The 24,972-nt window shown below is 34.7% G+C and overlaps 5 protein-coding genes across 8 annotated transcripts in view; 3 read left to right on the top strand and 2 right to left on the bottom strand.

Moving 5' to 3' along the window:
- The window catches only part of LOC111489448 (subtilisin-like protease SBT3.4), a 5,707-nt gene extending 5,207 nt beyond the window's left edge, over positions 1–500 (top strand). The window contains exon 4 of the mRNA XM_023137664.1: positions 186–500. The gene's annotated coding sequence lies outside the window, so the exon portion shown is untranslated. The remainder of the gene's footprint in view (positions 1–185) is intronic.
- A 2,942-nt stretch (positions 501–3,442) lies between these two features.
- LOC111489445 (receptor homology region, transmembrane domain- and RING domain-containing protein 2-like) lies at positions 3,443–8,517 on the top strand. Its single transcript, XM_023137659.1, has 4 exons — positions 3,443–3,827; positions 4,264–4,494; positions 5,346–5,750; positions 7,487–8,517. Exons 1-4 carry the CDS (start codon positions 3,689–3,691, stop codon positions 8,059–8,061), a joined length of 1,350 nt encoding a protein of 449 aa, XP_022993427.1. The 5' UTR covers positions 3,443–3,688; the 3' UTR covers positions 8,062–8,517.
- Positions 8,518–8,677: 160 nt separating this feature from the next.
- On the bottom strand, positions 8,678–13,298 carry LOC111489446 (protein disulfide-isomerase 5-2-like). The gene is made up of 5 exons (XM_023137660.1): positions 12,968–13,298; positions 12,460–12,563; positions 11,903–12,276; positions 11,108–11,412; positions 8,678–9,402 (listed from the first exon to the last, which is right to left on the bottom strand). The coding sequence occupies exons 1-5, from the start codon at positions 13,211–13,213 to the stop codon at positions 9,082–9,084; spliced, it is 1,350 nt and encodes a 449-aa protein (XP_022993428.1). The 5' UTR covers positions 13,214–13,298; the 3' UTR covers positions 8,678–9,081.
- A 716-nt stretch (positions 13,299–14,014) lies between these two features.
- Positions 14,015–17,489, bottom strand: LOC111489632 (transcription factor TGA7-like). 3 transcript variants are annotated; one of them, XM_023137949.1, is made up of 10 exons: positions 17,295–17,489; positions 16,793–17,214; positions 16,184–16,365; positions 16,011–16,085; positions 15,822–15,881; positions 15,663–15,740; positions 15,354–15,420; positions 14,877–15,154; positions 14,533–14,754; positions 14,015–14,386 (listed from the first exon to the last, which is right to left on the bottom strand). In XM_023137949.1, the coding sequence occupies exons 3-10, from the start codon at positions 16,349–16,351 to the stop codon at positions 14,234–14,236; spliced, it is 1,101 nt and encodes a 366-aa protein (XP_022993717.1). In that variant the 5' UTR covers positions 16,352–16,365; positions 16,793–17,214; positions 17,295–17,489; the 3' UTR covers positions 14,015–14,233. The 3 variants fall into 3 exon arrangements, with proteins under 3 accessions (XP_022993717.1, XP_022993715.1, XP_022993716.1); XM_023137948.1 differs by having other exon boundaries at positions 14,018–14,416; positions 17,295–17,483; XM_023137947.1 differs by lacking the exon at positions 17,295–17,489 and having other exon boundaries at positions 14,015–14,416; positions 14,533–14,763; positions 16,793–17,217.
- Positions 17,490–20,886: 3,397 nt separating this feature from the next.
- On the top strand, positions 20,887–24,947 carry LOC111489177 (uncharacterized protein DDB_G0290685-like). 2 transcript variants are annotated; one of them, XM_023137272.1, is made up of 3 exons: positions 20,887–21,019; positions 21,288–21,421; positions 24,243–24,947. In XM_023137272.1, exons 2-3 carry the CDS (start codon positions 21,308–21,310, stop codon positions 24,669–24,671), a joined length of 543 nt encoding a protein of 180 aa, XP_022993040.1. In that variant the 5' UTR covers positions 20,887–21,019; positions 21,288–21,307; the 3' UTR covers positions 24,672–24,947. The 2 variants fall into 2 exon arrangements, with proteins under 2 accessions (XP_022993040.1, XP_022993039.1); XM_023137271.1 differs by lacking the exon at positions 20,887–21,019 and adding an exon at positions 21,115–21,139.
- The last annotated feature ends 25 nt before the right edge of the window (positions 24,948–24,972 follow it).

Raw genomic sequence — 24,972 nt, 5'->3', positions numbered from 1 at the left:
TTTTTTTTTTTTTTTTTTTTTTTTTTTTTTTTTTTTTTTTTTTTTTTTTTTTTTTTTTTTTTGACAATTCTCAATCTCAATGAAACCTTTTGACCTCTGTATTTTGAAAAAATCCCTTTTTCTTCTCTCTTTTTATTTAACGGAAAAAAGAAGTAATTGAAAGAATTTTGTGGGCGGGAATGCAGGAAACGTTAAAGGCCAGACGGTAACCGTGGACTCCCAGCCAATATGAATGTGGCACGTGGCTTATGAGTTAGTGGCTAAATCTCTCTCCCTCTCGGTTATTAATTATGCCATTTACTCCCCCATCTCATCGAGAGTTTAATTGATTGATAAAAATGTCAATACGGCAAAAAGAATTAATTATTAGATCCAAATCTTTTATTTGTTGTCTTGGATTGTTTTAAGTAAGGAATTTAATGTGTTTAATTGGGTATATCATGATATTGGATGCCTCTTTCAATGACATCAAATACATGAGATGCCCCAATAATTCCTCTTTTTTACAATTTTGGAAATTTTAACCAATAATCCTTACACTTCAAATCATGTTTGGTCCTCTAATCTCAACACCAACTCCTTCTTAGGCCTTCCATCTTTATATTCATAATCTCCTTTTCATTGCATGTCAACAACCTATTTACAGCCACCTTCTATGTGTTTTTAAGAATTTTTATTAGATCTGAAAATAAAAAATTGTAATTGGTTTTGTAGTATTGAAAGTTTTGAGAATTAAAAATAATTAATTTGAATTAGATGAAACTTAAAACATAAACAAGCGTTGACAAACAAGATGGAGAAAAGGAGATTATTATTTTATTAAAATTAAAAGAATGCTTATTTTGGAAGAAAAAAAAGACCCCAAAACTTGATCACGTTCCAGACCACAAAAAGATCCTTTTCTTATTAAATGAAAACTTTATCTCTCCACTTCCCGTGGGTTTCCCTTTTTCTTACATTAAATAATGATGATAATAATAATTCACATTTTTGTGTATATATATGTATATGTATCTAAGAAATGAATCTCTTAGAAACTTGGAGTGGTTTTGTGTGCCCAAAAAGCCAATCCCGATTCCCAAATTCTCTAGAAAAAAGAATGTGAAGTCTCGGTGAGAAAAGAGACGATGTTTCAATCTTCCCGCCGCTCTCATTCCTTCTCTTCTTCCTCTTCTTCTTCTTCCTCTTCCGCCTCCTCCTCCTCCTCCTCCTCCTCCTCCTCCTCCTCCTCTTCCTCCCGTGGCTCTTGCTATTTTCCCAACAACTCTCCGTTCTCCGCCGCCGCCACTCCGGTCCGAACATTCTCCGGCAGTATTCCCTTCTCTTGGGAACATTTGCCTGGAATCCCCAAGAAACAGTCTCCAGCAAGGCTCCGGCGGGATTCCGCCTCTCCTCTGTCCTCTCTCCTCCCCTTACCTCCCAATTCCTCCACCCAACCCTCGTCAAAGCGCTTAGGATTTCAAGATTGGAGGAAATCGAACTGCCATTATTCGCAGCGTGATCCTTTCTTCGACGCCTTCATAGAGTGCTCTAAGGAACCTGCCGCCGCCACCGAGCTCTGGAGGGGCGACAGCAATGGCAAGACGGTTTCTAGAAGCCTGAGCGACCGATTCGGATTCATGAATCTATACTCTTCTTGCAAACGGACCTGCAGCGTTTCGGAATCCATCGTGTATCTTCCGAGAACGCCGAGGAGTTCGTTCGATCTGCTTAACCAGCGCACCGGCGGCTAAATCGCCAGCGTTATCGAAAAGGAGGCGGAAAAAAGAGATAAGTGGTTGATTTGATTATATGTTTGTTTAGTTCTATCAATCTGTGTGTGTGTGCTGTGGTGACTAATGTTCACGTGAAATGATGCGTCCGATGAGATCAAGTGGGGGATGTGGGAAAAATATGATGATCATGATTATGTCTATGATCACGAAATGGCCTAATCGCTGTGTTGAATTAAAATGTGCTGGAATTGTTGGAGAATTAAGTTGAAAATTGAAATTAGTCTCAGCTTCTTCCATGTTTGTTCTTATTCATTATTGCTTTGCTCTGTTCTTTATTGTTCGCATGTGACTCTCCCCCGACAATGTGTTTGTAATTTTAACGATACCTTCAATTTCCAAATTTGCCCTTCCTTCCGTCCTTCCTCCTCCTCTCTAACTCATCCCAATAATTATCCCTTTTTTACCCCTTCCCTTTTTCTCCCTATTTATTTATTTATTTATTTATTTATTTGTTATTGTTTCTCCCTCCCTCTATCTCTGTCCGAGTGCGTGTGATTAGATGGATTTATTAAGTCGGTTCTGTTATGGAGAGGATGTGAGTTCACAAGGTTGTTGAGCTACCACTTCATTTCTAATTTTAATTTACTGCTTTCTTGTAAATAATTTAACCTCATCAATTACGACTTCTCCCTTCCAAAATCTCTTATATAATTTTTTAACTTCAAAAAAATATCTATTATCTCAATAATTGACACAGAATTAAAATTATATGGGCTTATTCAATTTTTTTAATAGAATAATAAATATAATAAACTACATGTACATCTCATTTCATATTGGATAAAAGTATTAGTTTACAGCGATGAAAGCGATTTTCAAATCGTTAATAGAGGGTTCTATGACTCGAGAATTTGACCAACCTAAGCGGTACATTGGGTTGATTTTTTTTAAACGAAAATTAGGTCAATTCATTGTGAGTGACATAACTCCGATCAAATTGAAAACAGGGTTAACCTAATCTAATTCTATTTTACAAGTATTATAAAAATTAAAAACATTTGATGGTTGTAACGTCGGTGATGTTTGATATTCAAAATTTATAAGATTTTTATTAGTAAGGATGGGTAGTGTATTCTAAACATAATTATATAAATAAAAAAAGGAACCTCTTGATAATGCAATCGAACATACAAGGTTGAGTTAGGTTGTGAACTCGCATTGCTCTAGTAGTCAGCAACCTAACCTCTTTAACAACCCTATATTCTTAAATTATCCATCCTATTCGTCCCAAAAATTCTTAAATTAAAAAAAAGAGATAGTATATTAAATTAGGTTTGTATTTAAAATATAATTACAAATAAATAAAAATAATTAATGGGCCTGGTCCAAGAGAGGAAGGAGCGAGTCCTTTCGTTAGTTGGTCGGTTTGGAATCGGATAAACATGAAATGAGATTTAATACTCATTTATAAATTCCTTACAAACAAAGAAAATTCGAATCATTACAATTCACGACATTACATGCGTTTCTATAATAGATAAATTAATTTTATCTAACTAAATAAAGAAAGATATTAAATTGTTTTAAGTTTGGGCAAACAAAATACCAGCTATTGTTTTATAGTAATGGTCAGTATTTTTAATTTTTGTTGTCGGTTTATTATTATTATTATTTATTATTATTATACATTTAGAAGAGGATGAAATATTATACATAATAGTTTTCTGCAATTTGTTCTTATTTTTTATTATAATTATCATATTCTTCATTGTTTCCGTATTCTCGTCGCTCGGAGTAAGCAAATTCAATATTCAATCTCGGAGGATTTATCCCAGCTAATCAAAGAAACCAAGATTTTCTTCTGAGAGATGGAAGCTGATGTTTCCATTGATATTTTCTAAACCCCGTAATTTCCTTTTCAATCCCAATTCTCTCCCATTTTTCTCTCTCAACCGGTTAGGGTTTTTCGGTCCATGGCTTTAAGTGCTATGAATCCAGGTCTCGCGTTGTTGTTTTCACTTCTTTTGGTTGGTTCTTGCGGCTGCGCAGCTAATGTGGTATTGATTGGGACCAACGTCACTCTTTCATTCGATTCCGTTGAAGCTAATTTCGGTTAGTTTTGTTTATGCTCTCTTTTTCTCCCTTCGCCCTCTCGTTTCATTTGAAAATTTTGCCCAGCCAATTGTTTTGTGTGTCGGTGAGTGCTGTCTGAGTCGGGCACTGGATTGAATGTCTGTGCTCTCGTCATCACTACTCGCCGTGACTTTTGCCAACAGGCGATGTGGTTCACTTCATGGATTCTGCTGTTAATATGCAATAATTTTATGATTTAAGATTCTGTCAAATATTAAAAGGTGATTTGGGATGCTATTGTGTTTTGAGAAGAGGAATCGGATATGGTTATCCAATAAGAAAAACGAGGGAGGCGAGTCGAATATATGTAATACAGATTGCAATATGGGTTCAGTTTTCTTTTCTTCGCCTTTTTTTTTTTTTTTTTAAATCGCCATACTGGATTCTATTATTGATTTCTGGCATTTGATTTCAGCTCCTGCAATAGGCAGCCCAGGGGAACCCGGTGTGCTGTATCTGGCTAAACCTCTTGATGCATGCTCGACATTGGAAAGTAATACTGCGCTGCCTGTAAACTCTAGTTCACCATTTGCGCTTATAATTAGAGGAGGATGTAGCTTCGAGGATAAAGTGAGGAGAGCCCAAATGGCTGGATTTAAAGCTGCAATCATTTATGATAATGAAGATGGTGGTGGCCTGATTGCGAGTAATGACTTTTTACACTATTAACTTCATGCCCATTCTCCGTTTATGGAAGTGGATTACTTTCTATACGATTTATGCATTTTAACCATGTCTATGTTGCTATGCTTTCTGCAGCCATTCAATTTACTTGTAGTGTATTTGTGCTTTAATGATTTACTTATGTACTTTCGAACTCCGAATAATTTTAGTTACAAATACTTTCTTAACAAACAATACTTCCAAGATTTGCATAATTTTTATTTGGAGAAATTGACATAGCAGGTATTGTCCATCCAAGGTCTTCACTTAAAACCATAACATCTTTTTCTAAGGGATTTTTGTCTAGATGAGCCCAAACAACATGATCAAATGCCCTTTCAATGTTTTTTAATCATGGAATGGTCTTGGTCTTGGCCTTACTATGTCTTAGTTTTATATTTTGGAATAATTGATAAACTAGAGAAGATCAAACAACCTGCTCATCAACTAGAGTTCTCATGTAATAATTGAATTATAGTCCTTTCATACCCGAATTCAGCAATCAATGTTTGCATGTGAGCTATGGGAATCACCGGAATCCTGGATGTAGGCTATCATGTGGTTGGTGGATTTGATTGTAGAAGTTGTTTATCATCTTTATTTTATTGCTTTATCAATCTAAACTTTACGTCCTTACTTGGTAATTATAAGTTGCACTTCTACTTTTCCCTGGTTTTTCTACTCTGTTAATTGATATGGATGTCCATACCTGGTAATTATTAGTTAACATTTATCGCATGGATGCATTAGAGTAAATTTTTGAAGATCAGCTGCTTTATGCACTGTTCTGCAAAGACAAATTTTATCGCTTGCTTGAATATTTCCTGGTTGCAGTGGCAGGGAGCTCGGCTGGTATTAGAATACATGCTGTATTTGTTACTAAATCATCCGGTGAAACATTGAAGAAGTATTCAGGCTTGGCTAATGTTGAGATATGGATAGTTCCAAGCTTTGAAAACTCTGCATGGTCCATCATGGCTATCTCCTTTATTTCTCTTCTTGCAATGTCTGCAGTGCTTGCTACTTGTTTCTTCGTTCGTAGACATAGAATAAGACAAGGACGTCCTCGATCTTCTCATGCTCAAGAGTTTCGAGGCATGAGCAGACGTGTAGTAAAAGCAATGCCAAGTCTGATATTTACAACTGCTTTAGAGGATAATTGTACTTCCGTCACGTGTGCCATATGCCTTGAGGACTATACTGCTGGTGAGAAGCTGAGAATTCTACCATGTCGTCACAGTAAGTTCACTCCTTTATTCTAAAGTTGATATTTCCTTGTTATGCATCTATCTTTCATTTGTAGGGATATTAGTTGCAATTTGTGCTGCAGAGAACCTGTAATGGTGTGATCAATCTTTCTTCCTTTTTCTTTCTTTTCCATTTATAGCATAGGGGTTCAACGTTTGGGAATCTGGTATATAATAAATGAACTCTAACTCCTTAAAGCAAAAAGAGTAGCTTTTTTTTTTTTTTTTTTTTTTTTTTTTTTTTTTTTTTTTTTTTTTTTTTTTTTTTTTTTTTTTTTTTTTTTTTTTTTGTAGGAATTAATATAAATCATCAAGGTAGTAGTTATCAGTGTCTAGTTAAATCATTGCCACAAGTCCAGTTTAAATTGTCCAAACAAGTTAGAAATGTTATAATTTTATGAAGGCAGTTTAGTCTCCTTTATTTAATTCATGTGACAACCACCTATCATGATCTGAAGCCGTTTGCTTTCTTTAGAAAAGTAAAATCCCAAAATGATATGACTTTGCGAGTACAGTACTATTTCACCATTTACCCAAACAAATTTAATAGTTCAAAATAGGTAAAAATAGGTTAGAGTAGCTTTATCAACCCTGGTTATGGTTGGAAAAGAGTGTTCTTAAACCCCGTTAGGCTACTTTATGAGGACTAATTAAGGAGCAGATAATTGGATTTAGAGGCCTCGATTAATGGTTAAGATAACTTAGTTGTTGGAAGACTAGGCAGCAGCTTGCTTGCCAGCCAGAAACTAATGTTTGGTTCATTGGTTTGTCTGCCGTTTAATAAAGGTTGGAGAGTGAAGATATTTCCTGATTTCAATGTTTGAGTAACGTAAATGTACCTTTTTTTTCCTTATTGCAAAATCACACCAGCAGGATATATGGTTGATTTAATATAAGTAAATTAAGAGATAGAATTGGAATAAACAAAGTTGCATAGAAGTGGAGAGTGATAAAGCGATGCTGCCTTGGTTAAAGCAAGGGCTGTGGGGGCCTGATTAACCAACTTCCTATGTATATATGCACATATTTTTGGGGAAAGGAAATCGAATGTTTTCTTTGAATTAGCAAAAAAATGAACAAAAAGGAAAATTCTTATAATCTTTCAAAAAAAAACTTCCCGTTTTGTGTTAGTTTCAAGAGAAGTATAACTAAAAAGAAAGCTAGAGAATCAACTCCCATAAGAAAAGAGAAACTTTTCAAAGTAAAGAATTTCATCCTATCGTCAGTCTGTTCCATTAAAATGTGACAATTCCTTTCGAAGTATGTTATCTGACATAAGGCCTTAAATACATATGTCCACGGAATTCTTGTCTTCCGAATCTGTTCCTACTCAAGCCTCGAGAAACTTTGCATCTCTGTCAAAGGCCCATGCTATATGAAATTGCTACATTAAGGATTCCAACATACCTTGCGGAAGGTTCAATGAAAAAACTTAATGTAATTAGATGTCAACTTATCTTGGGTTTCTCTTCTGGCCCTTAGGTTGTTGCGTTTTACACTTTGTTTGTTTACACACACACACACACTTCAGTAGTAACTAGCAAACAGAACTGTAGTAGTTTCCTTTGACCCTGAGCTTGCAGGATCAAAATTGCATAGGTGGTGGTTATGTACTTATTTTTTCCCCTTCTCTGTTCTTTTGGTATGCAATACTCTGGCTACATGCATACCTTTACCTGCATGTGTTTCGTACATATGCCCTAACTAACGTTTGGAGCTGATTTTTAGAATTTCATGCTCTCTGTGTGGACTCATGGCTTACTGCTTGGAGAACCTTCTGTCCAGTCTGCAAGCGAGATGCTAGAACGAGCACCGGTGATCCACCACCTTCAGAATCCACGCCATTGCTTTCAAGTGCTCCCAGCTCTGTTGCTTCATCCTCGATATTATCTTCTGTGAGATCATCATTACCACCAAGCTCTGCCATTCAAATATCCCCATCATCTAGATCGCCATCAGTATCTCAGAACCACTCTCTCTCAAGCACCCCATACCTTCGGCAGTCTCTGAGATCCTCCCACCACCAATCTTCATCCTTGAGCATAAGTAGAAGTTCAGTTGAACTCAGAAATGCATCTTCCCAACGATCTTATGCTTCTCATTTGGTTTCTCCGTATTCCTCATGTTACCCATCCATGTCACCTTTACATTCAAGATACATGATTCCGCTCATTCCAAGTTCAAGCAATGCCTCACCCAGCATTATTGGTTCTTCCAGTCATCAACATAATCCCTTGCATTGCAGCGGGTCAGCTGCAAGCTTTTCTCCGTTTGCTTCGGCTCAGTCTCTTCCTGAATGCTGACACGGGAGCATCGAGAATCGTCTGTGCAGAGATATATGCAGCCCTCTCTTTGTAGAGGGTTGAGGGGTGGGGGGAGATATGGTTGAATTATGCAACATTTGGTATGTAAATCAATTCCTTAGTCCTTGATCGTGTCTGAAACCACCCTGGTTGGCCGGCATCATTGTATATTATTTCATACGATTGCTCCATTTTTTTTTCTTTTAGCTTTGAAGTTTCATTTGTGGTCATGCTGTAGAGGTTTCTAAAATTTAAGTAAAGCAAAGTGTACTCTTGTGGGGGTGGGATTGGAATTCTTTCATGAATTGTGGGATAGATACACCGGAAACTTAGTTTAACAGCTAACCCGGCAAGTTTGTATTATAACGCTTCTCTCTCCTACCATTGCTGGAGGCGCCATGGATCCATTTAAACAAGATTAGTTGATCCAGGGGGCTTCTGCCTTTCCTCTCGCGAGAATCTTCTTGCCTTTTTTTGTCTACTTTTTTAGTTCACCGGATGATTAGTTTCTTAAAATTCTCTCTAAACCATTCCCTTTCACGGAAATGAAATAGGCAGAGGGGACAGATATAGGGTGTTCTTTAGGTGGGGGGACGGGGCTACGAGCAAGATGCTGTAACACATTAATAGAAGCATACCATTAAGGATATCAACAATGAGTTTTCTTTAACAGTCGAATATTATAGAGAATCTGATTTGGATACTTCCAAATATTAAAGGAAAAAAAGAAAAAGGCTGCCGTTACCTACAAGAGTAAGCATGATGAAAAGTGGAAGTGAATTGCAGCAGTCGATTCAATTGAGCCCAAATCTAAGGGTAACCAAGCAGAAGAGCATACATTAATAAATATCTGCTCTCTTTCGCAGAGGCTAAACGGTGCTTCGGAGTTGATCACCAAATTACACATTTCATCAGTTATTTCACAGCCATCGCTTCCAAGATAACTTCATCACTTGCCATGTCTGCTTTTTCTAGGCCGTTCAAAGGTCCTGCTAATGACAAATTCACCAAAATCCACATTCAATCTTCCTTGTCACTGGCCCTATATTCAGTCCTTTCAACATGTGAGCTAGAGCTGCTAGTTTGGTCAACCTGGTCTCGAGCAGGAGTATCGACTCTGCGATATTCGTTATTGTCATCTTTGGTCCTGTAAAGCATTATTCCTGCAACAATAATTACAATGATGTATACACTCCTGATGCCCATGAGTGAACTTATGAAGCCAATAATTGCAGGACCCGCTACTCTTCTTTCTTCAGTTCTCCCTTCCCTGTATCCTTCAATGAATTTTGAGATTTCAGATGCATAGTCGTTCCCAATGATGCTCTCTGAACCAGTAACCTATCAAACACAACAACAGAAGTTTAACTCCCACAGTATGCTATGCTCGTTCATGTTTCTTTGGGATTTTATTTGAATGAAATGTAGTCTAAAAATGTCAGTAATGCATTTTAAATTACGCGATGCATATGTTAAGAAAAATTGTAGTCTTCTAATTCTAGAGCCAACTTCACAGCTAGTATAGAATGTAAACGTATGAATATTTTCATCAACGATCAAACACTCAATCAGATTCATAAACAAGAAATGTCAATGACTTTTTGTAATGATAAGGAATAATTTATTAGATGAATGACATACAAGGAAATTACCATACTAAGGCCAACGGAGTGGCAAAAGAATATCCATCAATCAGCCATGCATATGATGGAGTGATAATAACAGAAATAACAGCAGTTGGATTTCTTTAAAACTTTCTTTTAGTACTAATCCTCATATCTCACAGTAGCATAGTCTCCATGATTTCACTTGATTCAGCTTGTGAACTATAAATGGTTCTTTCAGATCTAGACTAGAATAGTCGTCTCCAGGAAGAAAGAGGAACAGAAATGCTCTACGGATAATCAACTGATTCTTCATCAATAAGGGTATTGACAGAAACATCATCTAAAAAGCTGACCCTTTACTCTTCGAAAAAACGAGAAAACACTCATTTGACTATGTCAGTACGAGTGGTTTTAAGCCTAATCTAGTATAAAGAATCTTTAGAACTATAGTCTGTTTTAAACCAAGCCAAAAACCATATAAATCCTAGTACTTGCGGAGCAACAGAAGTACTACCATCTTAGTAAGAAGAGTACAGAATATAAGAATAACATCACCTTTGGACTAACTCTACCTCTCACTTTCGCAACTTCATCTGTTTTTTATCAGAACGGCTTCAACTCCTAAAAAATGAATTTCTTGAGGATTCCTAACTTTTTACTGACCTCCTGGGAAGGAATGAAAAAAATGTTTCCTATACTCAATAGCATTCTATCTTCAATTTGGGTAGACTTTCTAAACACTGGACAGCAACGCACTGTAGATGTAGAGTCTAGCTTGGTTGGATCTCCAACTCCCAGCAAAGCCTTAACAAGGTGAAAAGGACTTATAAATAACCTAACATATATTGTCCCTTGAAGAAGGTGAAAAGGACAGCAACCTCGTGCCATTTGCCAATGCAAATATCATTGTTGGACCATGGTTACAATCTTCTGAGTTTAATCGAACCTCAATGAAACTCTTTATTGAACTACTTACCACGGGCTCTGCCTTTTCAGCTTTCCAAGGAGAATCCAATATAATTTCCTAAAAGGAAATTGCTTTCATTCAAGCTTTGGTTCTGGTTCCTTATTAGCTATGTCTACTTAATCCTCTAAAAAATAACTATTTTTCTCCTGTGAACAATAGCGAGCTGAGTAGATAGGCTGAAGAATATTAATTCTACACTGTCTAAAGCTATAGCAAACTACTTCTAATCTCATTTGAAACTCAATGCTACGGTTCAGATATTTGAGAAAAACTCATCTTGCTGCACAATTTAGTGGAACTTGAGTAAATAATTTTTTCAAAATCATTAAACCTATTAAAGAAAACTTGTTTCTTCGACTAGATACATGCAGGAGTTATTATTGAACGTTATCACATATGGATGTCAAAATCTAAATCGAAATGATTTAATGAACATGATATACAGTATCATTTGCCTTCAAAGAGGACTTACCATTAAGTAATCGTCTTTCCCATCCCAAATGACCATTTTTGGCAGTGTGGTCTTCTTGTCTCCAAATGAATCAGTAAATTCTCCCCACTGTTTAGACCCAACATAAGCGAACACCAATTCGCGATTTGCAGATGCAGCAGCCTTTAATAAAGTGATTAAATTCTTTGTCTGGTCATCATCCTCATCCTCCACAATTGTGAGCGCTATTTTCCTCTCGTCATCTTTTAGTAGCTTAAGAGTGTCGTAGTTTATGGGCAGAACGAGAGGGAGCATGCTTTGTTTTATGAATTCCTCCAAGAATTGTTCTGTACAGTTCAAAAAGAAAGACTTAAACCATTTTATCTAGAGTACATAACATATCAACGACAGAGAGTTAATCCCTGAAAGATGAACGTTCATGCACCTGAAGTTCTATATATACACAACTACACGTACAAGAAATGTTACTGGGATGTTCAAGGAAATGGTAATAACTCAAGCAGGCCTAGCAACAGATCAGAATTCAAGCAGTTGGGAACTTAGCTTCTTTAAGAGTTCATATAAATATCAATAATCTCTGATCTCATAAGCCTCCAAGCCACATATGTTCCTTCCGGAAAATTCTTTAGAGTTCCAACTTTTTCCTTGAACAAGTTACTTAGCCAGTGCAAAAATAATACTAACATTCCTATCAACGATGCATGAAACATTCAAAAGAATGTAAACTTCTAATGCCAGATTCAAGAAATTAAGTAACTGTTACATTAAACAATCTAGGTAACTTGATAGATTAGGGTAGTTGATAGACAAACCAACCTTCAAAGGGACCATAAAAAATGCTCCGTTCATTGTTGTAACTTGGATGGATAGAAACCAAAGCAGGAACTTTATCAAAATCATAAGACACCATGATATCCTCTGAGAAACCCTTTGCCACTGAAAACCAGGCCTTCTTCTTGTAATTAATAGCGAATTTAGAAATAACAGACTCATCTAAACCAAATCCCAAATAGATAGGGAAGTAAGGCCCTGCAGCTTCAACAAACTCATTAATTGATGAGTCCGACTCAAGAATTGAGACGTCTGGAGCAACAAATTTCTTCAGATAACGGACAATTAACTCCGCTTTCCTTGGTCCATAATAGTCTGCTGGGATGCCATGCATGAAGATCTTGATTGTAGGATAGGCACTACAAAAGAAATATATGTTAATGTAGTTAGAGGAGAATCATGGTTTCCCCTTTGCTAATGAATACCAGGGGAACGGTCTCCTGGAGATTCGTACAAAAAGGCACAACTAAACTCCAAACTTATTGCAAATAAACTAACATAGTTTATTACATTGGACATATGAATAGGAATCAGTGACATACTCAACGTCATATTTTTTAGCAAGACCAGTAAACTTGTCAGCGTTCACTTTTGCTAGAACTACAGGCTCCTTCAATTTGGCAAGCTGAGGTGCAGCAGCGTCCAACTACACAAACGGAGAAAAAAATTAAGATAAGAAAAGAATGCATACTCAGAATGGCTGCAGAGTAACATTCGCAGTACAAATAATGAACCATGCTAAGCAGACCGACAGCCAAGAACACTAGTAAAGAACTTTACAAGTAAATTCCCAATCGCTGACAATCAAAGGAAATAGAGAGATTTTTAAGCTTGTTAGTGATAGTATCGCAGAGCAAAGTGTCATAATCTACAAACTGGGAGTCTATGATGCCTAAATAAATTTATAAAGAAACTTCTACCTACAAATCCTCAACACTAATCTGGATTCCGGAATGAAATCAAACTATGTCGGCGAAATATACAATTGAGAGTATCAATACGCAGGATAATCTAAAAAATGGAAGAGAGAATATGAGGGGAATAAGGAACCTCTGGAGAAAGACGCTTGCAGTGGCCGCACCATGGGGCGTAAAAGTCGACCAATATGTAAGAAAATGATGAAATGGCGAGATCGAAATTGGATTCGTCGAGCTCCAACACCTTTCCATCCGCCGTAGGCGGCAGCTCTGCGCTCGAAAAGGAAGAGGATGGGAGTGATAAGAGTGAAAGGAGGACAAGCACCAGCACTTGCCATGATCTCTGCATCTTCACAGTGCTCAATTTGACGATCATCATCTCTATCGTTCTCCTGCCTTTGATACTTTTCTACCCTCTACTTTTAGCAGCTGTTCCTTGTAATGCCAAATCTCCAAGTTTGATTCATTTCGTTTTGTTTTTAATGTTTATTTTCTCAACTAAGTTTTTTACTCCTTATTTCTTTTATTTTCAATTTTTAAAAATATATTCTATTTCCGTAAAAATAAAAAATAAAATAAAATAAATCATAATTTTTCCCCTAAAATCTTAAACAAAATTGAAAACCAAAATCCATTACTAAGACCATTTATGCAATACTTTAGCATTTTAAAAATTCAACTATAAAATTATTATTAAAAAATGGTATTTGTATATATAAATATAAGAAAAAAAAAATTAATTTTGCTATAAAATAATCAAAATTAACCCTAGATTGGTGTGGTAATCCTAATCTTAAACATTAAAAAGTGTTATAATTTTAACTGAAAGAATTATAACAAATTGAAAAATAAAAAAGACATTAAACTAATTATTTTTGTTGAAATTATAAACTATAATAAATTTATTTAAAGGACGAATTAACACAAAAATTACATCATATATTTAAATTAATTTACTTTTACCATTAATTTTTTGGCTAAATAAAATTGTAAAAATAAATATTTTAAAGTGAAAGTGGTTCTGTTTTATGACGGATTTTATAAATTACCAATTTATATATGAAGTTTATGTTACTTAAAACTTTTTTTTTTTAAAGTAATTTTTCTTTTTTTTAATAACGTTCCATAAATAAAAATAAATAAATATTATGGAATTATGACCGTACCTAGAAGCGAGATGTGAGAAAAATAGATAAAATTAATGAACAAAGCTGTTATAAGATATTTACATTCCGAAAACCAGAAAAGTGGCTTACTAAAATGTGGGTAGCAGTGGAACTTGTATTATCAGGATTTGTATCCCTTTTCTACATAGAGAAGAGGCACAAGTATAGTATATAATCTGGCTTATATGCTGGGTCACTGGAACATAACATGTCTGACCCTTCCCTGGCCATGGCTACGCAGGTTCACGAGGTCGAGTGGCCCAGAGGGAGCTCAGAATACGGAGACGGTGGAAGTACTCGCCTAAAGCGAGCAACCCTTGCGCCGCTTGTTTGGTACTTAGGATGTGGGACATTCTCTTCAAAGTTTGTTGCCTCAGATGGTCTGCCTGTTCCAGAAAAGAGTAGCACACACTCGGCTGAACAAGTGAGGGTTCGGGTTCGGGATCGGGATCAAACCAAAAAACTCACTTATCATCATACTCTAGGATGAAGATCAGTCCATAATGAGAAGAATATGCATTACATTACATACCTGCCTTACCAAGCTCTCCAATGCTTCTGCTTTCTCCATTCCATCGCCCATCTCAGAAATATAGCTTCCTATAGGATCGCTGGCAATGCTGAGGGATAGATTCTGGTGCAGTTTTTCCATTCCCTGTGAGAGCGCGTCTTCAGCTTGCCGAGACGACTGCTGCAAATTGTGGATAGCGCTCTGTTGTTGTTCATTTAATGCCTCAAAGTATGGCGTCAGCACCTGTTCCCACGTATCAAACAAAACAAAACGTAACATAACATAACATAGCATAGCATAACATGCCTCTAATATAACCAAAAAGAACGGTTCAAGATCGAGCCAAGTGTGAGGTAAGTCGTTACGTTTAGCAGCTCCGATGGCCGAAATCCTCCAATCCACAGGAAAAAACGCTCTGCTGATGATCTCCATACACCAGACATTAAATAGAAAACATCAGCCTTTGCAGCATTGGCTTTAATGCAAAACAGATTATGGTAATGGTTTAAGCCGCTTTCCACTAAAATTTGGAGTTCTGTATCAGTTGTTATATGAACTTGCTGCAATGCCTTTCTGAGTTCAGTGATCTGTCTCTCTTGCTTTTCAACCCAGTGATTGTATTCTATCTCAAATGCAGCAATCCCTGGAAGTTAATACCACAAATCTCAGATTGGAACCAGAGAAATAAAGACCTTCTGCCGTTCGATTCACGAACAATGGAAGTGTGTTAACATTAGGAAGCCGTTTAGTCGAACAATAAAGAAACGAAGGAAGGCTAAGCCTTCCATGTAAGCTCAACTGGTTAATGAAAGCTCTAATTTATTAGACATGGAATCACAAACCTGGGTTTACCAATCTGCTGAATCCCAAGTGGCTGGTATCTGCTAAGCAGCTTGCTGTGTATACACCCTGCAACAAAGAATTCGTGTTTTAATTGGATAAGCAATAGAGACCGTGTAAGAAAAGATGACCTCTTGTAACAGCTCAAGCCCACCGCTAGCAGATATTATCTTCTTTGGGTTCTCCCTTACAGGCTTCCCCTTAAGGTTTTTAAAACGTGCCTGCTAGCGAGAGGTTTCCACACCCTTATAAGAAATGCTTTGTTCCTCTCTTCAACCAAGGTGGGATCTCACACCTCCATTCCATCTTACCTTCTGTCTGGTTCTTTCTAGCTCCTGCTCTAACTGTTCCAGCTTCAAACGGCTAGTTTCTAACTGCTGTACATAAACCTGCAAGACAAACTTCAATAAGTCCTCAAATCATATATCAGATATCAACAAAAACTTGTACAGATGATTGTCTTTCAGCACCTTTTTCCTCATACGGCTTTTACGAGCTGCTTCTCGATTTTGTGTTAAACGTCGTTGTACCTGCATATGTGTATAGGATGATGTACACAGAATTTAGTGCAAAAAGGATTAAAAGAACAAAGGAAATGAAGATTATACACGAGAGAGAGAGAGAGAGAGAGAGAGAGAGCGTGCTTGGACTCTATTCACCTTATCATCAACTGGCTTGTTCGTTTCTTGACTGCTCTCGTGATGATCCATCGATTCGAAAGGAACGAACTCAGGCTACAAAGTCAGGAAACAAAAATTACCAGAATCCAACAACAAGAGAACAACCTTGGAACTCAGATTTTCTAACAAGACCCAATTTAGAGTATTCTCACTTTATTGTCTACACAGTCGTCCACTTTTATAATAGGCGATATGCTGGTATCGAGTCGAGTACCGAAGGCATTACCCCATGAGTTGATCTGGTGAAATGGCTCATAGATGCCCATCCTTGATGCATAGAGCTGAGCTGATGAAGAGCTCATACTCTGCTGACCAATCATAAGAGTAAAATGGACTGAAAAGATGGAAAAGAGAAACAAATGTAAGAAGTGAAAAAGTAAGACAATACAGACATCTTCCAACTTCGAAAAAGGTATGTCGGTCATACAGAATAATTGATATAAGTGAACTACAAAGCTGATCATTCCGTAGCTTCTATCACATTTCTAATCCCCCTACCTTCATTCCAAAACAAAATTGAAAACTGGGTTTCTAATCACGAATCAAATTCAACTGAATTATGAACACAACACTTCAAATTCCCATCAGTTTCTCCCACAAAACTCACTTAGAAACAAGCAAAAAAGAGAGCCAAACGTGTAATTCTAAGCAGTAACAGGCACGAGAAGATAGGCAGCACAGCAGGAAGAAGAAAGGGCCAAATTCAATTCTGGAAAGCAATCCAAACCCAGAGAAGAATAGGAGGAAGAACACAAGGTTACCTGAGTGTGAGAGTAAGAACAGTTGAAAATGAGCAGAGGAAGGTCTGAAATAGTGGGCAGATGATGAAACAAGGAGTGAAAACGATGCGGCCTTCAAAATATAATAAAATAGAGAGGAAATGCAGTTCCTCGCTCATTCACTTCCCTGTGAGTTGGAAAGAAACACAAAGAACAAGAAAGCAACTCAACAATGGAAAATAAAAAATGATACACAACCTAACTTATATATACAACTTTCCTTTTAACTTTTGCTTCATCCGCCCCTTCTCTCTCTCTCTCTCTCTTCCTTTTCCTCTTTGTTTTTTAGCTCTAATGCTACTGTCAATCAGCTGTTAACGTCGTTATGACCTCACTCCCCACCATGGCAGGGTGGAGCTGCCGTAGCCATTGCAACTACGCGGATTCCTTTTTCGCCTTTTTTTCTTCTCCAAGGATTAAAATATATATAAATCAGATAGACGAACCCTCAATAATTCCGCTTTAAACTACGCAATTTGCTTACCCTACGGTTGTCTTTCCGGCGACGTCGTCATTTCCGGCATCTACAGTCCCGAGGTTGATCTCGATGACCAAGCCTGCAGATAACTTTTTGGAGTAAACTTCTAAAACCGCCCCCTGTGGAGCCCTTTCATACTGGGCCCAGCCTTATTAGGGTATTCGTCAACTCTTCTATAACATCAAATGAACCATCCATTTCCGCCATAGATTCGGAGCTTTTGAAGCTTCTCGCACAAAACCCTCAATCCCCCCCTAATACCCCAATTACTAAGATTTGGGTTCCAAAAGAGAAGGATAGTTTATTATATATGTGGGGGAGGAATTAAGAAATATATTTATATTAAAAACTAAAGTAAATTACACTTTGGGTGATTAAGCATAGCTTTAATTAAACATTAGTTCGTTCATTCAATTCTCTCTAAGCTAAGGCCGCCATTGATGAACAAGAGGAAGCTGTTAGCGCTTCCATTAACAATTAAAATTGAAGGTTCGAAAAGAGAATATGGGGATTGAATCCTTTGTCAACTGCTAACAATATTTTCTTGATTTTCATTCACTGGAAAAACGTCTCGTCTGTTGCTTCACTGGGGCATTGTTATTCCACTCTGATGATGTAATATTCTTAAACGAATGAATAATATCAGATATTAACTTGAAAGAAAAAAATAAAAATGGCACCATGTTTGACTGTCAACTTCATCCCAAATCAATCCCATCAATGGATTCCATTTCTTTTTTCTTTTTTCTTTTCCATTTTAAACACCGTCTCTGGAAATATATAAAAGCTTGAACTAAGAAAAGGGAGATGCTCCAATTCGTTTGAAACTTGAAGAACAAATATTAATTATGACCGAAATAATGGACCAAAATTTTCATTTTTTTTTTCTTTTTAAATAAGATGAAAAAAGTTTACTCGTGCATTTATTGGATGAAAAAGCATTTTCCATCTATATTTAGACTGACTTGTCCACCATCCTATCTTTTTCTCTTCTTTTTTTCCTCTTTTTTTTTTTTTTTTCTTTTATGTGTTTGTTTCTTTTCAAGTGCAATTTTAATTGATAAATAATTATTAAAAAATGAAAAAATTGAAAAGGAAAAGGAAAAGGCTAATTTTCCAAGGTAAATATGTATATTAAAAGTGTGACAAAATAGTACAAAGATTTATATGATAATTTATTTCATATTTTGGAAATTTGAGCCGCCTATCCATGAATAAAATGGGCTATTATACAGCATTACATAACTCAATCTAATTCAAATAATTAAATCAAATTTAATCCAAATAACCAAATCAAATCTAATCCAATTCAAAAATTGAAAAAAAACCTACCTATTGATTGACCTAACATTTCACAAATTAATAATTTACATTTAACAGTTCACAAATACATAAAGAAAGAAACGAAAATTAATTATATAAAATTATTATTTATTGTTGTTTCTACAAGCAATAAATAAGGCATTAAAAAATAAATATAAAGATACTCTGTTGTTTTGAAACCGAGGTAATGATTGATTGTATAATTGGCAAATATTATTTATTTATTTAATTTAAGATTCATATATTTGAAAATTACATCACTAACCATGATTCAATTTTCTTATAATTTTTCGTAATATATTTAGCAGCGAATTGGTTTAGAAATTACAATTTAATAAGTTGAATTTATTTTAATAATTTGATTTAGTAAAAAGAAATAATTAGCAAAAATGGATGGGAGACTGGGGGAGGCAGAGATTACGTCAAAAATGAAAAAGAAAAAATTGGAGAGACGTCCACTTTTGGAGGAAAAGGAAAAGGAAAAGGCGAGGCAGAGAAAAGCATGCTTCTTTTGCTTTTTATTTTGCTTCGGATTTCATAATGCACACAAAACAATGTCCAACACACCTAAACACTTCACTCTTTTATTCTAATCTAATTCCTCCTTTTTTTTAATTTACTCCAAACCTTATTAAACTTTATTAAACCAAACAATATCCACCAACGATGTGTTTGAGCGGTAACATTATAATCATTAAACTATGTATATTGATTTTTTTTTTTTTTTTTTTTACTGAAGTTTATGAACTAAATTGTTATCTATCCGAAAGCGTAACATTTTATTTTAATGAAAATGGGAAGAAAAAGTAAGGTTTGTGTGTTATAATACTTAAAAATAAACACTTGCATTATTAAACCAAGAAAACACTAGAGAATCTACCTGTCTCTCTCCTTAAATTTATAGAGAGAATCTTTTGATATCTTTGGTTTAATATAGAATATGGCAAAGGTGATAATGAATTTCACCATTGCTTTATACAATAATGTTAGCAACAAGAAAATATATTACCCATTTTAGCTTTTTTCTATATTTATTAAAAACTACCATTTCAGTTTTTTTCTTAAATTAATATTTAAACTACCATACATCGTTAATATTATTAATTCATTAAGACCGATAATCCATTAAGATCAGTAAATAAGGTTAATTAATTAATTAATAAACAGAGAGCTAAAGAGGTGTGAAAATGCAATGTATTCTTGGAATGTTGTATTTGGTGGTGCAAGAGAAGGAAACACTCTCAACCATTGGATTTGCTTTTTCTTTAAAAAATTCTTCCTATTTGTGTTGTCTCCATGTGGTCTCAATAAAGTTTTTTTTTTTTTTTATTTTTTATTTTAAATAAGGAAAACCTATTTATTAGATTCCTGGCTAAGGAAGAGCCAAGTAATTGAGAGTTTTGTGTTTGATTTTGCATTCCTTTTCATTTTTTAACAAATCCATTGAGAATTTAGCAATCAATTTTACATCATTTAATATATTATCGATAGGAGAATATCTTTTTTTAATAAAAAAAAAAAAACAAAAAAAAAAACATGCATTTATTTATATATAAAATAAAGTAAACAAATTTAGATTGATTCTTACTTAAGGAAGAGCCAAATAATTGAGTAAGTTAAGAGATAGGAAGAGAAGACACATAAGGTAAGGTAAGGTAATGCATCCAAAGAAAGAAAATAAAGCAAAAGAGAAAAAGGGAGGAAAAAGGGAGCAAGCCTTTTGATGTTAAAGTTAAGAGTGATGCATTTGCCACCCAAAACCCTAATTTATAAATAACTCCATCGCTTTCAGTCCCCCACAAAATTATTGCCTTTCATATATATTTTTTTAAAAAATTATCCGAGCCCGTTTATAAGTTCACACAACTATGGGTCTGCTCCATGCCTTGGAAACGAAAAGATGGGCCATCTTGGGCCCAATGGTTAGGAATTCCTTTTGTTAGTAATGGGCCGGGGCAGCTGGTAATGGGCCTGGAGATAATTTTGAGATAATTTTGAATGGGGAGTTTCATTACTATGTGTACATAAAAAGAGGAGATGTTTTAGGATATGAAAGGATGGGAAGAATATATTCTATTATATGAAAAATAAAGTGATGCTCTTATTCTATTCCCACCATCTCCTTAACCCTCATCTTCTCGCTCTCTCCAACGCAATCAAATCCAACGGCTGTAAATAAAACACGTCGCAAATTCAAAACTCACTCACTCACACTGTCACACTCTCTTCATTTTTCTTTTTCGCTTCACACTGCATTGATTCTCCGCNTCCTTTTTTTTTTTTTTTTTTTTTTTTTCGATTCTTCATTTTCTCTTTATTCCTTCTTTCCCGCTGTTTTCTCTCTCCTTTTCTTTCAGTTTTTTCCTGAAAACTTCTCGCCTCGCTCAGCTTTTGTTGCTGCACTTCAGGTACTTCTCGCCTACGTTCTTCTCTATTTTCTTCGTCTTCGTTTTCTTCTTCTTCTTCTTCTTCTTCCTTTTTCCATGCCTTACTACTTAGGTTTTCAGATCTGTAAGAAATGATTCTAGGTTTTTTATTCTGCCTCAATGTTCGTTTTCCTCTTCTTTCTTTGTTTTACGAGTTTGATTGTTTTCTTTCATGGTATCGCGGTTGCTTGGACTGGATTTCGAGTAGATCTAACTGTGTAGGTTGTTTTTGCGTTCTCTTTGTTTGCAGGTTCTCTGGACCGTACAACGATGGAGACCGCAACTTCTTCTGTTCATCAGCGTTTGCTGCTAGCGTGCGCCGGAAGCACTTCGGCCACGCTGCTTGGCCTCGTCGCCATGGCCGAGTTGCTTGCTTCGTCTCAGGTGAAGTAACTGCTCTTTGTTCTTTCAACTTCGTTAGTGATCGTGTTTGGTATATTGATTCTGTTTTCGAGTATTCTATTTTCTTCCATTTTTTATGAGCTTTTGAATTTTTTTTTTAGGAAAGGTTAGAAACCGAAAATGATTTGAAATCAGAATAATACCTTTTGAATTGTTTTTACGATACGAAAGTCGACATCTCGCGAGGACGATGTTAAGGTTTAAGTTCTATGGTGCCTACTTTTCAACTTTATTCTATTTTTTTTTTTAACTTTTAAAATTTTATTTTATTCTTAAAACTCAAACTTGTTTCACCTCAAATTTTGTTAAGTTTTTTAGTTTATATACTTTAAAAAAATAATGATTTTAGTCTAACGTTTATTTTAATTTAATAAGTTAATGATGTTCTTTAATTTAACCATTTAGTGATATATTGACGTAGTAATAGAAACAACATTTCAACCTGAATAAGTTAAAAGACTAATATTAGATTTAATACAGATAAATTGATATCAAAATTAAAATAGTTACTTTTTAGAATAAACATTAGAAAAATTAAGTTCAAAATCAACTTTTTAAAAGTTGGAAGATAAAAGTATAACAAACTTAAAATTTAAAAGATTAAAATGGAAGTTCAACCATTCCTGAAGTGTAAATCATATTTTTGTCTTATTTATACTCTACTTCTTTCAAACCTATCATTTCACGAAAGATGAGACTCCCAGAGTTGTTTTGTCCTTTGGTATTTAAATGTTTTTGCAAACGTTTTTTTTTTTCCTTTTAAAAGTGAGAAATACTTTGTTTAAAACCTTTGAATTTTAAAATAATACACTTCCATTTAAAAAATTTGAAAAAAATACCTTACCATTAGTTGTAAATACTGTTTAAAAAATATTCTGAGAACTGCCTTAAATTTTTAGAAAAATGTTTTAAAAGATTTTATTGTAAGTATGGTTAAAATTGAAGAGATAGATGACCCACTTTATTTATTTTATTTTTTTTTTAATTCTAAAATACAAACTTTTTTAAGAAATAAAAAAAATACTCTTAAAAATGTATGTGAACTTTCAAACATAAAGGTCCTTAAATTTTTAAAAAATTGTTTTAAAAGATTTTATTGAATGTATTTTTGAAATTGAAGAGATAGATATTTTTTTCAAACAAACTTTTTTTTTTTGTTTATATATTGACAATAATAACATTTATATTTTTCTATAAATCTTAAACGTGTTAATACTATGCTTAAAAGTTCATAGATATTTTTTAAAAGTACAATAATATTAAACTTTTTTTTTAAAAGTTTAAAAGCATTTATAAAACTTTTTAAAGTCTATTGATATTTTTTTTTAAATATTTTTGAAAGTTCTAGTATTGACATTTTCCGTTCAACATTAACCATAAAGTTTTTTTTTTCAAAGACAAAAAGTAAGTAGCCTATAAATATATATATTTTTTTATTAATTTAGCTAGTATTTTGATTTTTTTTGTTTAAATATAATTGGTTTCTCACTGATTAAAATATTCTATATTGAAGTTGATTTATTTAAATGAAACTAACTTTAAAATGATTATTTTCGTGGTCAAAGATTTAGAATCCTCCTAAACTTCATATACTGTTAACTCAAAATAACAAAGTAATAATAACAATAACATGAGATGAGTAAATTATAAGTCAATAACGTACCGCTAAGTTCTTGTTTTCATGAAAAACTCTCTTTAGTCAATAGTTTAATTTGATAAGAACATTTTTATACGTCGTCATATTTTCAATGAACTTTAATTTACAAACCTAGTAAAGACTCGAATGGAAAAAATCAATATTTAAAGGATGATAGTTAATAATAAAAAGTACGAATACAACTATTTATTTTGCCTTTTTCTTAAATCTTATATTTATAAATTTAGAATTGTACTACATTTAATTACGTTAAACCTGATAATAAAAAAACTGATCATTATTTGAATTCACAAACAATGAATGTTAAATATATGTTGGGTTCTTAAGTACAGAAGTTTTAGAATTTGAATTTTAAGAAATAAACTTTTCAAGGAATAAAGATAGACAAAATATCGTTAGGCTTGTCTTAAAAAAAAAAATAGTTAGGGAGGTTTAGAGATGTCTATGGGTTGGGAATGGGACCTATTGCATTCCTTGTTTTGCAAAATTTTCCAATAATTTTTGTGGGTCATTTTAACCTTGTAAACTTTTTCCCATTTAATATATTTTTTAAAATAGTTATTTTAAGTCTTCATAAAAAATGGTAAAAAAAAATCTCAAATTCAAATTTTAATATTACACCACAGTTTTTAACCATTAAAAAAAAAATATACAACATGATTTCTTTATTGGAAAGTAGTATGAATTTTGTAAAGTAAAATGTTGCTATGAACTGGGATGAGAGTATCTAAAAAGTAGAAAGGAGGTTACAATTGCTTTAGAAACTCTACTTATATATATACAGAGAATCCCCACCTCGTACCCTGTATAAACGGGGAATTTCTGCATCATTCCGGGTGCGTTCCCATAGAGTCCAACCCTTCGAATAAAATGTACATTTCTAGAAATGTTGGGTATGCATGGTGCAAGGCACAATAACATACATGTACTTCAAGACTGATGCGGAAGTCTTTTGCTGACGACTTAACCAAGGGGCAATGCTTCGGTTTCCGGAGTTACTGTTTAATATTTCTTTTTTATTCATTCTTGTCATCCTTGTTCCTATTTTTTGGTGACCCACAGTAGTTGCTCTTTCTTGTATTTGGTTTAACTCGCTGATGGAGCATATCTTTCTGGCGTGATTCAAATTGATTTTTCATCATCTAGTTCCTGGTTCCGAATGAGATGGATGCCATTGCTGTGTTCAACAAGAAAAGGAAATTTACTTCTGGGAAACGTCAGACTGGAGGAGAAAATGAAAATCAGAATAACGACAGTGATAACGAACTGGGAGAAGAACAAGATGCACTTGAAAATGGAGAAGATGGTAAAAATGCTCCCACTAAAGATGGTGCTAATGGAGGGGAAGAAACTAAAGATGGTGGAGCTAGCAATGACAACGGCGATGGTGGAAGTGAGAACAGTGGCGATGGTGGTAGGGATGAAGATGACGATGATGATGGTGGAAGCGAAGAGAATGATGAAGACGATAAAGAAAACGAAGAGGATTTTGATGAAGAAGACGTAGAGGAAGACACCTTTGAAGGAGAAGACGATGAAGAAACCCTCCCCCCACCAAAGAAGAGAAAGAAGTAAAAAGGGCAAATCCAATCAAGAAATATGCGAACTACGAAAGCAAGTTTCTAATTATCTTTCCAAACCAATGACACTGATTCCAATTTGTACCTTCTAGAGACTAAAAGCTCTCAAGACACATTGCTGAGCCAATTTAACTTAAACAAAGCAACCGCTATCCTAGTAGTATCGTAGCGTTTGTAAGCTGGTATTTTATATTAAAGTTCCTTTGTTCAATTCAACATTGTCTAGAAAGGCAGAGGTTTCTATGATTTCAAGTGCGTGCTAATTCCAGTTTCAACATTTTATGAACCGCGAAATT

The sequence above is a fragment of the Cucurbita maxima genome, unplaced genomic scaffold (assembly GCF_002738345.1).
Source record: "Cucurbita maxima cultivar Rimu unplaced genomic scaffold, Cmax_1.0 Cma_Scf00014, whole genome shotgun sequence".
Classification (NCBI taxonomy): Eukaryota; Viridiplantae; Streptophyta; class Magnoliopsida; order Cucurbitales; family Cucurbitaceae; genus Cucurbita; species Cucurbita maxima.
The sequence above is the reverse complement of the archived record's forward strand: the minus strand, read 5'-3'. Positions and strand labels throughout refer to the sequence as shown.

What these genes read in the sequence shown, in the direction of transcription:
- LOC111489445 (XM_023137659.1), top strand. Translation starts at nt 3,689, where the DNA reads ATGGCTTTAAGTGCTATGAATCCAGGTCTCGCGTTGTTGTTTTCACTT. An exon ending in TTCCGTTGAAGCTAATTTCG is followed by an intron (nt 3,828 to 4,263) that starts GTTAGTTTTGTT and finishes ATTTGATTTCAG; the next exon opens with CTCCTGCAATAGGCAGCCCA. An exon ending in TGGTGGTGGCCTGATTGCGA is followed by an intron (nt 4,495 to 5,345) that starts GTAATGACTTTT and finishes TCCTGGTTGCAG; the next exon opens with TGGCAGGGAGCTCGGCTGGT.
- LOC111489446 (XM_023137660.1), bottom strand. Translation starts at nt 13,213, where the DNA reads ATGATGATCGTCAAATTGAGCACTGTGAAGATGCAGAGATCATGGCAA. An exon ending in GCTAAAAAATATGACGTTGA is followed by an intron (nt 12,277 to 12,459) that starts GTATGTCACTGA and finishes TTTCTTTTGTAG; the next exon opens with TGCCTATCCTACAATCAAGA. An exon ending in GGAAAGACGATTACTTAATG is followed by an intron (nt 9,403 to 11,107) that starts GTAAGTCCTCTT and finishes TGTGTTTGATAG; the next exon opens with GTTACTGGTTCAGAGAGCAT.
- LOC111489177 (XM_023137271.1), top strand. An exon ending in AGTTGCTTGCTTCGTCTCAG is followed by an intron (nt 21,422 to 24,242) that starts GTGAAGTAACTG and finishes TTCATCATCTAG; the next exon opens with TTCCTGGTTCCGAATGAGAT.
- LOC111489632 (XM_023137947.1), bottom strand. Translation starts at nt 16,351, where the DNA reads ATGATTGGTCAGCAGAGTATGAGCTCTTCATCAGCTCAGCTCTATGCA. An exon ending in ACGACTGTGTAGACAATAAA is followed by an intron (nt 16,086 to 16,183) that starts GTGAGAATACTC and finishes CTGACTTTGTAG; the next exon opens with CCTGAGTTCGTTCCTTTCGA. An exon ending in ACAAGCCAGTTGATGATAAG is followed by an intron (nt 15,882 to 16,010) that starts GTGAATAGAGTC and finishes ACACATATGCAG; the next exon opens with GTACAACGACGTTTAACACA.